A 10836-nucleotide genomic window follows, 5' to 3' on the forward strand; every position below is an offset into this window, starting at 1 on the left:
GGGGGCGGGACTGGTGTGTGAGGGGTGGGGTTGGTATGTGACAGGGCTGATGTGTGAGAGGTGGGGCTGCTGGGCCAGCGGCAAGGCTGGCGCCAGGGAGTAGGGACTGGCTTAGGAGCACGGGTCCATGGTAAAACCAAAGGCACCCCCACACACTAGGATGGCTAATGCCCAAAGAACAGAATGTGTTATGCTGGCGACAATGTGGAGAAACTGGAACTCTTGTGCACTGTTGGTGGGAAACTAAAATTGTACAGCCACTGTGGGAAACAGTGGCTCAAAAAGTTATAAACAGAATGACCAAATGATTCAGCAATTCCACTACTGGGTCCATTCTCAAAAGAATTGAAAGAGATACTTGTACACCCATGTTCATAGCAGCTTTACTCACAATTGCCAAAAGGTAGAAGCAACACAAGTGTCCATGAACAGACGCCTGGGTAAACACAATGTGGTCCATCCACACAGTGGAATGTCAGTCAGCCATAAAGAGGGAAGGAAATGCTGACACACACTACGACATGAATGAACCTTGGGGATGTTCCGCTTATATGAGGTCACTAGACTGGTCAGATTCACGGAGACAAAAGGTAGAATGGTGGGTGCCGGGGCTGGGGGGTGACGGGGAGTGAGTGTTTAATGAGTGTGGAGTTTCAGTGTTGGGAGACGAAGAAGTTCTGGAGATGAACAGTGGTGATGGCTGCACAGCAACATGAATGTCGTGAATGCCACTGACTGTACCCTTAAAAATAGTTTCGATGGTAAATTTTATGTTATGTGTATTTTATGACAATTAAAAAACAAGAACGAATACAAATGCAGTGTCCACCAAGACCCCAGAGCTTTTTGGCTTCCTTTCCAATTTGGGTTATGTGAAACGAAGTACTTGATTATACTTATTTGCAATTTAGATTCCATTAACTCCTAGCCTAACACAAGTAAAGACTTGAAAGTGATTAAGCCTGAAAGGTAAAGCAGGTGTGAAAAGTTAGAGAGTATCCAGTCATGTGGGGCCAGACCGTGTTTCAGCCGACCGTGCACAGCACAGGGGATGGTGGTCCTGTAAGATTATAACACTGACTTTTTACTGTATCTTGTCTGTGTTTAGAAGCACAAGTACACTGTTTGTACACTGCGACTGCCTGCAGTGTTCACACTGTAGCGTGCTGTAAGGTTTGCAGCCAGGAGCCGTAGAACCTTGGTGTGCAGTGTGTGCACCATACAGCCTAGGTGTGTAGTGGGCTGCACCATCTAGGTTCATGTAATACACTCGGTGATGTTCACACGACGACAAAATCGCCTAAAAATTGCATTCCTCAAAACGTAATCCCGTCATTAAGCAACACATGACTGCATATATATTTTTAGCAAGTCTTTGCCCATGTGAAACTGGAAGCCATATTCTAGGCAGCCACTTTTCTAAAGAAGCTAATCACCCTCTATGGTCTGCTTTTTTTTTTTTTTTTTTTTTTTTTTGAGACAGAGTCTCGCTCTGTCACCCAGGCTGAAGTGCAGTGGTGCAATCTCAGCTCACTGCAAGCTCCTCCTCCCGGGTTCAAGCGATTCTCCTGCCTCATCCTCCTGAGTAGCTGGGATTACAGGTGTGCACCACCATGCCCGGCTAATTTTTGTACTTTTTAGTAGAGACAGGGTTTCACCATGTTGGTCAGGCTGGTCTCGAACTCTTGGCCTTGTGATCCGCCCACCTTGGCCTCCCAAAGTGCTGGGATTACAGGCGTGAGCCACTGTGCCCAGCCACAGTCTGCATATTTAATTTAACGTTCAATTCAGCAAAACCCACTTGTCCTAGTTTGGGTCCCATGCCCCTGGTTGTCCTGGGAGTGGAGAGGACAACCCAGCCCCTTTGCTGTCTATGGTGAGAGGCGGCCACCTGAACTCACCCCGCCTCCCCACGAGAGGGAACACTCGCAGCTGGAGGCTTTCAGAGCATGGGTGAGATGTGTGGATGCCAGTAAGTGACAAAGGAGACAAAATCCTTCCAGTGATGCTGGGAACATTAGGGAGCCCTGAGGTGGGGCAGGGAGCTGGCTGGGAAGGGAGAGCTGAGCCCACAGCCAGGAGAATTGTGGCAGGGAGTCTCCACCCCAGCCCTGCTCACACCCAGGGCATAAGGGGGCTGAGCAGGACTGAGCCTTCCTGGGTGTGGCCAGAGTCCCACTTGGTAACCTGTCCAGAGGAGGCAGGCCACTGCCCTCACTCCTAAAAACAGTCATGGCTGGAGGAGACCAATGTCAGCTCATACCATGTGTCCCCCAGGAGCACAACAGGAAAAGAGATGGTGACCAAGGAGAGTTTATTGGGGAGCAGGAGGAGGTGCTGACAGGCTCAAGTTGAGGCCAAGTGACCCAGTGCAGAGAAGCTGGGAGGGAGGACAGGGGACCCAGCAGGCAGGTGGGTACCTGCTGGGAGGCAGGAGCTGGGGAGCAGTAAGGATGGGACTCCTGGGAACAAGGAGGGGGAAGTCACCTCAGCACAGGGGAGACACGGGGACCCCATCCCACGTGGGGGCAGCCACCTAACCCAGGTCAGGACCTGAACCTGGCTGGCCATGGGGGACATGCCTGTCAGCAGCTGGACTCCTGGCCTGAGAAGAGGCCTCAGCAGGCCGGGCGGGAGCATGTGGGGCGGCAGAGGAGGGACACGCAGGAGGCCGGGCGGCAGCAGCTGGTCTGGCAGGAGGAGGTGGGGGCACAGCAGGAGGGGACGGGCACGCAGCAGGTGGACCTGCACACGGGGCGGCAGAGGAGGGACACGGAGGAGGAGGGTCTGGAGCAGGAGGAGGTGCAGCAAGCCGGCTGGCAGCTAGACTGCTGGCAGCACAGAGAGGAAGCCCCAGAGCACACAGGCACACAGCAGACGGGCTTGCAGCAGACAGGCTTGCAGCAAATAGGCACACAGCAGGCCTGCTGGCAGGAAGAAGAGGCACAGCAAACTGGCTGGCAGCTAGACTGCTGGCAGCATGAGGAAGCCCCACAGCAGACAGGCACACGGCACGCAGGCTTGCAGCAGACGGGCACACAGCAGACCTGCTGGCAGCGGGAGGAGGTGCAGCAAGCTGGCTGGCAGCTAGACTGCTGGCAGCATGAAGAGGAATCCCCAGAGCAGGTGGGCACACAGCAGACAGGCTTGTAGCACACAGGCTTGCAGCAGACGGGCACACAGCAGGCCTGCTGGCAGGGGGAGGAGGTGCAGCAAGCCGACTGGCAGCTAGACTGCTGGCAGCACGAGGACGTGCAGGAGCTGGTGCAGCCTGATTGGCAGGGGCTGGGCTCACAGGTCGCCTGGCAGGAGGGACTGGATACACAGCTCACTGGGGTGCAGACCAGGGTCAGGCAGGGGGCTGGGGCACAGCAGCTGGGGGCGCAGCAGGGGGGCTCGCAGCAGCTCTCTGGGCAGTCGTCCACCTGCCAGGAGGAATCAGTGCAAGAGTCACCGGATCTGGGCCGGCAGACCCGGCTGGTATAGCCAAGATCACTGGAGCAGACGGACATGGCGGATGCGGCCATACTGGGGGTTGAGCTGGGGGTGTGTGTGAGTGAGTGTGTATGTGTGTGTGTGAGTGAGTGCCTGAGGTGCTGTGGGCAGCTTGGCTTTTATATCTGGCTAGGGTGTGTGTTGTTCTAGCTGGAGGCTCCACGAGTCTTCCCTTTCCTTGTTGGTGTTTTGAGCTGGGTCCTTGGAGTCCTCATTCATTCTAGTTTATTTACACAACAGCATTTGCCCAGCCTGTAGAATCCCTGATTAGGGTTGAGGGCTGGGTTGATGCCCTGTTCTGTGCCTGGTCCTCTAAGCAGACATTTCACAGAACATGTATCCTCAGCATGCAGCCTGTCTTTTGAGCTGTGTACTCTGTCATGTTGCAGGGGACCTGAATTCCCAGACTCTGTGCCTGGGCAACAGGGCCCCGAAAGTTGGGACAGAGCGAGGGCCCCTCTGATGATGCTGCTCATGAGCTGAAGACGCCCTGCACGCAGAGAAGGGCTGAACAGCAGGCTGGAGCCGCTGCAGTGAGAAGGAGTTAACGGGAAGAGAGAAAGAAGTGTCTCACACACAATGCAGAATGACACAGATGGCATATATAGGAGAAAACTTAAGAGAAACATGATTCTTCCAGAATATTCAATGTTCATCAAACAGGATTTTCCAGAAAGACAGTGGCAAAAGGGAGGAATCCAAATCAGAGAAAACTTCCCAGGATGGAATGAAACCAAGGGTCTTCAGATTTGAAATTTTACCAAATATGGGACAAACTGAACGGAGAATGGTGCACATCTGGACAGGCTGGTGACACTTCTGACACCAAATATAAAGAAAAACCCTAACAACCTCCAGAGAGACTGGCATCCTACTGCAGCTTAGAAAATCTGCATGTCCAAAGACAGTCAAAGCAAGTCTTCAGTCTGCGGGAAAGTTACTAGGAATCTTGAACTCTACTAAATCATCTGGTGTAATGGAAATCTGAGCGTTTCACACAATGCAACTATGAAAATGTCTTCAGAGCATATAGTCCCACAAAACAAAAAGCAACTTCAAAGAGAAGTACAATACATACAAGAATAAGGAGCCAAAAAAAAAAAAAATCAGCAAAAATTAGGTTCTTCTTTAGAGAGAGGAAGTAACCTGCTTCCCTTAATCTTATAGAACCAAGTAGCAATGATTAATCCTCCTCCTCCTCGTCCTTGCCCTCCTCCTCCTCATCCTTCTCCTCCTCATCCTCCTGGTTGTCCTCCTCTTCCTTCTCTTGCTCCTCCTCCCCCTTGTCCTCCTCGTCCTCCTCCTGCTTGTCCTCCTCTTCCTCCTTGTCCTCCTCCTCCTCCTCATCCTCCTGCCCTCTCCCCCTCTTTTGCCTTTTTCATTTAATTCACCCTTTGTAGTGCATAGTTCCATGAATTTTGACAAGTATTTCAAGTCCTGTATCTACCACCACAGTGCCAGACAGAGGAATTCCAGCATCCTCAAAAATCCCCTTGTGTTGACTCACTGTCTCTTCTAGAATGTCATGTAACTTGGACATTCAGTGTGTAGAATAATGAATGGAATCATGCAATATGCCACCCGGCAGGTCTCACTTGTTTCGCTTAGCAAAATTCGTCCAAGTTGTGCTGTATGTCAATAGTTTATTGCTTTTAATTGCTCAGTAGTATTCCATTGTATGGATATACCACAGGTTGTTTACCCATTCAATGACTGAAGGATGTTTTGTCTCCTGTTTTGATGATTATGGACAAAGCTTCTGTAAACATTGTTTGTGTACAGTTTTTGGCAGCCTTGAATTCCTGGGCTCAAGTGATCCTCCTGCCTCAGCCCCTCGAGTAGCTGAGACGATATGCACATGCCACCTGCCCAGGTAATTTTATTTTATTTTTTATTTTTATTTTTTTTGGAGATGGAGTCTCGCTCTGTCACCCAGGCTGGAGTGCAGTGGCCGGATCTCAGCTCACTGCAAGCCCCGCCTCCCAGGTTTATGCCATTCTCCTGCCTCAGCCTCCCGAGTAGCTGGGACTACAGGCGCCCACCACCTCGCCTGGCTCATTTTTGTATTTTTAGTAGAGACGGGGTTTCACTGTGATAGCCAGGATGGTCTCGATCTCCTGACCTCGTGATCCACCGGTCTCGGCCTCCCAAAGTGCTGGGATTACAGGCTTGAGCCACTGCACCCAGCCATAATTTTAAAATTTTTGTGTGGATGGAGTCTCCCTATATTGCCCAGGCTGGTCTTGAACTCCTGACCTCAAGCAATCCTCCCAATTCAGCCTCTCAAAATGCTGGGATTACAGGTGTGATCCACCTCTCTGGCCCCTTTTTATTCTTTTAATGCTTGTGGGATATGTATGTGGTAATGCCTCTTCTTCCCTTCCTGATACTGACAATTTGTGTCTTTGTTATCTTTTCCCAGTAAGTTTAACTAGATGTTTATTAAATTTATCTTTTCAAAGAGCAAGCTTTGGTTTCATTGATTATCACATTGTTTTACTATTTTTCACTTAATCAATTCTGCTTTTATCTTTACTGTTTCATACTTTATGCCTGCTTCAGGATTAACTTAGTCCTTTTTTCATTTAAAAACTTTAACCTCTTTATGTCATTTTATGTAACGTGTACTTCTTGCAAGAAGCATAGTTGAGATTTGCCTTTTTATCTAATCTGACAGTCTCTTTTCCATGCCTCCTTCTCTCTCTTCGTGAGAACCCCAGTTGCACGTCTGTGAGGTTACTGGGTGTTTCCTACAACTCCCTAGTGCTTTGTTTTTTGTCTCCGTGTTTCCTTTTAGATCCTTTCTACTGCTATGTCTTCATATTCACTTGATTTTTCTTCTGCAGTGTTTATTGTGCTGTTAATCTCATCCAGTGCAATTTTCACCTCAGGTATTGTCTTCCTCTCTAGATGTTCTATTTGTATCTTCTTTAAAAAGATGCTCCTTGTCTTTCCTTCATATGCCTACCTTTTCTCTAACTTCTTGAATGTATGGAATATAGTTATGACTCTTTAATGTCCTTGCTTACTAACTCTATGATCTGTGACATTTCTGAGTTGGTTCCAACTGATCTGACCCTTAATAGGTGCCACATTTTCCTGCCTCTTTGCATGCTTGGTAGTTTTTGAATGGATGCCCAGCATTGCGAATTTTATGTTATTGGGTGCTGGATATTTTGATTCCTACGAATGCTCTTGAGCTGTGTTCTAGGGTGCAGTTAAGTTACTGGAAAGCTCATTATCTTGCAGCTTGCCTATAAGCTGGGTTAGGCAGGACTGGAGCAGCGGTTACTCTGGGGCTAGTTATGCTCCCACTTCTGAGTCATCTACCCAATGCCTCGAAAACTACGAGGCTTTTCCACCCCAGCAGGTGGGAGTAGGCACTATTTCTGGCTCTGTTTGGTCTCTGAGGGTTATGGCACCTAATTTTATCAGTTCTGCCCAGTCTCAGTCTCACACACATATGCTGGTCATTACTAAGCTGAAGATTTGAGGGGACCTCTGTGGATGCTGGCAGCTCTCTTGGTGCAGCCCTTTCCCCTGTGGCACTCTGTCCTAGGAACATGAACTGCCTTGGTCTTCCTTGCCTCCCAGATCCATCTCTGAAACCCAGGTTCCCCTGTCTGCACTGTCTCCTGGAAACTCTCTAAGCAGCGTGGTGGGAGAGATGGTCACGAGACTTCTGTGTTTGCCTCCTGCTCTCAGGGGTGTCTGTGCTGTGCTGCCTCAAGTCCAATATCCCAAACCACTGTTGCATGATTTTGATAATTGTTTCAGTTGGCCCGGGTGGGAAAGTCCATCCAGTCCTTCTTACTCCATCCTGGTGTGTTACTGCAACACCCAGGGTTCAGTCTGGGTCCTGCTGTTCACACACAAAAAGCCAGTCACTGAGATGATCAGTTGCCCAGGAAGAAGGCTTTAGTCGGCTGCTGCAGCGGAGGAGATGTGAGTTCAGTCTCAAATCCATCTTCCTGACTAAAACCAGGGGTTTATGTAGCAGGGAAGAAATGTAACAGTGTGTAAAACAAAGGCCTCTCAAAAAAGTATCAATGAGCTTTTTTGCTCATTCAATCAATCAGTCAATCACCAGATCACCACATCCTGACAATGAGGCATGGGACTCCTTGCTCATCATCATTGCTTCCTTGCCCAGATAAAGCAAAGGTTTTGTTTGTTTTTATTTTTGTTTTTTGTTTTTTTGAGACAGAGTCTCACTCTGTTGTCCAGGCTGGAGTGCAGTGGCAGGATCCCTGCTCACTGGAACCTCCGCCTCCCAGGTTCAAGCAGTTTTCCTGCCTCAGCCTCACAAGTAGCTGGGATTACAGGCACCTGCCACCACACCCAGCTAATTTTGTATTTTTAGTAGAGACGGGGTTTCACCATGTTAGCCAGGCTGGTCTCGAACTCCTGACCTCAGGTGATCTGCCTGCTTCGGCCTCCCAAAGTGCTGGGATTACAGATAAAGCAAAGTTTTGAGCTTTAAGACCAGAAGGATCAATTTCTATGTTTATCAAAACAAAACAAAAGCAAAAACAAAAAAACTACCTTTGGGGGCTATTAGGTCTTTTTCCACTGGAAGTGGACTTTCTGTTCTGCCCAACTTTGTTTCCATTCCAGGCTCCTTACCCTCAGGTTGGGAGACAGAGGGACCCTTCCATGGAAGGAAGCCCTGGTGACTCAGGCTCAAGAGTTCACAGTGGCCGAGTCCAGCCCTGTCAGGCTTCTCCCTGCAGCCACTGGTGTTCCATGGCTGATGGAGAGGAGGGACCTGCCCAGCTGCAGGGGCTGCTCGCACTCTGGCGCCCTTTCCAGGCAGTGCTGGGCTTCTCCCATCCTCAGGCTGCTGCTCCTGTCAGTGCTCCCCTGGGCGTCCTCCTGCACAGACCTCAGCAACACTGGCTTCTGGGCCTGGTTCCTACCCACTCGCATTTTGGGCCCTTGGGTGATATCCTGCCATTAAGTTCTGTCCTAAATGGAACCCATGGGTTTTTCTTTTTCTGTCTGGTAATTCTGTTTCTACTTGGGATTTAGGGAGATTTAGAAACTATGCCTCAGGGAGCACCATGTCTCTGGAATCCACCTCTCCCCCTCCGAACATTCCTTCTTGATTCCAGTAAATGAAAATTCATAGCAAAAAGGAAATAGAAAGACTTGGTTTAAAAATAAAAGGTTTCTACTTAAACCCCACAGCAAACACCATGTGCAGTGGTGAACCTCTGACACTTTCTCATGAAAGTCAGGAACAATCAAGGATTCTTTGAATTTTATTCAGCATCATCCTGGGTGTTCAAAGTAATGTTGCTACAGGAAAAACAGTAGAAATGGGAGTTTTAAAGATTAGAAATGAGAAGTTAAATTCTCCTGATTTTCAAATCATAAGCTCATCTACACAGAAAAAGCCAAGAAAATCAATGACAAACTGTAAGAACTAATAAGAGAACTTGCAAAGGAAAGGAGCTAAACATATGGTTTGATATGAAGACAATATATACACGAATACTTTATATAGATATATATGTAAGATTTATATACTAAGACAACATAATAGAAAACTGTTCCCCATTCACACTAGTGAAACATCCCTATGAAATACCTAGGAATTAACCCAAAGAGGAATATTTTAGACCTATAGAAGAAAATGATAGAATTCTAAATGGGCCTATTGTACTATGTAACTGCAAGGTAAGACAATATGAACAATTATAGTTTCCTCCTACATGTTTAAAAGCTCAATGCAATCCCAATAAAAATTATAGCAGTTTAAAAAATACTTGAAAAGCTTTCTAAAATTAATCGAGAACAAGCTAGAATCAATGTTTTTAGAAAATAAGATAGTGGCACTTTCCTTATGAGATGTTAGGATATATTATGAAGCTGAATAACATGGGTAAAACATCTGGAATGGATGCAAGGATAGATCAAGAGATTCATAGAACAAAATACAAAATATAGATTTCAGAAGCAGACTATACAAACATTTTTATCAGGGGAAAGAGATGTTTCAAACGGGAGTTGGAGAGAACAAACTAACTTTAAAAAAGGACAGTTGGCTATTGGTGGTAGAGAAAGATGAATACGTCATACCTCACACAAGTCCTATCAGCAATTGGGGCAAGAAGTTGAATCTAGGCAATAACGATGAAACCAGTATCAGCAAATGTAGCCCGTTTCCAGTCTCAGGGAGCGTGCTGTACATAAGCAATGACGGGTTTGGAAATATTTGGAGTGCGTGTGATGGACAGAGGATCCCCAGCCCTAAATCCATAAGAAAAACACACAGCATGATGGAAAATGGGCTAGGAATGTGAACAGGAAACAGTGTGGGCGGCCGTGCACTTAGGCCATAGTGGGTTCCCAGTAGCCATCAGTGCAGAGGGCAGGGAACTGAGAGCAGAGCAGGCTGAGCCGGGGTCACGCAGGGTCCCCCAGTCACTGAGGGCGCTGGGCAGCAATCACACGCCCCCCCACCCGATTCCGCCTCACTTTCTGTGGCGTTTCTGCACCTGCTGTGACCACAGCCACGGCAGCACCACATCCATCAGGCTGTGGCCAGCCTGGCTGTGGGGTGATGGCAGCATCACGGGCGGGCATTCTCATCAGGGTTTTGGTCTCTGCAGCTGGTCTGCAGGAGCTTTTCTCAGTCTGAGGACAGACTGCTCTGCCCAGAGCCTCACGTGCTGCCTGATCTTACCACTGTCCCCACTGACAGCCTTTCCCACAGGACACCAGAGGCAGCTCATGCCCCCTGCGTGGACCAAGCCTTAGATGGGAGTGTCGCTGACTGTGTGCCCACACCGGCGTCATCTGTGGGACCCAGGCTCCTCATCCCTACACCTCCATGGAACCTGCTGCCCCCAGAGAAGAACCTGGGCAGTGCCCGGGTTTTGGGGAATCCTGTGCATCCGTCCACCCACCCCATGATGCTTTTGTCCCCATCGAGTCCCTTGTTTCCTGTGCAGGTGCAGCAGCCCCTCACTCTCCCCTCGCATTGCTGCTAAATGGGCAGAACCCTCGGGGTGGCACAGAGAGAGTGACCAGACCTGGAGGCTGCAGTGTCCGGACGCCAGACCAGCTTCCCAGCAGGTGACCCTGCAGGGTGGGCTCTCCCAGGTGGCGCAGTGGGTGGGACGGTCCTGGGACCTGGAGAGCCCCACAGCCCAGGGCACCGCAGTGAATGACCAGGCTCAGGAAGACCCAGCCATGGAGGCTGAGCCAGGACTGAGCCTTCCTGGGAGTGGCCGTGAGTCCCACCTGGTGACCTCCCTGGAGGAGTCAGGCCACTGTCCCCTGTGACTTCTAGGTTAAGTCACTCATTCCTAGAAACAGTCATGGCTGGAGGAG

The 10836-nt window shown here is 49.2% G+C and overlaps 3 protein-coding genes across 3 annotated transcripts in view; all 3 read right to left on the bottom strand.

The window, feature by feature from the left end:
* The window catches only part of TSPEAR (thrombospondin-type laminin G domain and EAR repeats), a 76426-nt gene that overhangs the window by 26176 nt on the left and 39414 nt on the right, over positions 1–10836 (bottom strand). The gene's annotated exons all lie outside the window — the stretch shown is intronic.
* Positions 2619–3512, bottom strand: LOC105520431 (keratin-associated protein 10-12-like). The gene is made up of 2 exons (XM_011954178.1): positions 3033–3512; positions 2619–2897 (listed from the first exon to the last, which is right to left on the bottom strand). The coding sequence occupies exons 1-2, from the start codon at positions 3510–3512 to the stop codon at positions 2619–2621; spliced, it is 759 nt and encodes a 252-aa protein (XP_011809568.1).
* LOC105520458 (keratin-associated protein 10-3-like) overlaps positions 10468–10836 on the bottom strand; it is a 1909-nt gene continuing 1540 nt past the window's right edge. The window contains exon 3 of the mRNA XM_011954213.1: positions 10468–10505. Within this exon, the coding sequence (XP_011809603.1) occupies positions 10468–10505 (38 nt within the window). The remainder of the gene's footprint in view (positions 10506–10836) is intronic.

This window comes from Colobus angolensis, unplaced genomic scaffold (assembly GCF_000951035.1).
Source record: "Colobus angolensis palliatus isolate OR3802 unplaced genomic scaffold, Cang.pa_1.0 Scaffold38, whole genome shotgun sequence".
In the NCBI taxonomy this organism is placed as follows: domain Eukaryota; kingdom Metazoa; phylum Chordata; class Mammalia; order Primates; family Cercopithecidae; genus Colobus; species Colobus angolensis.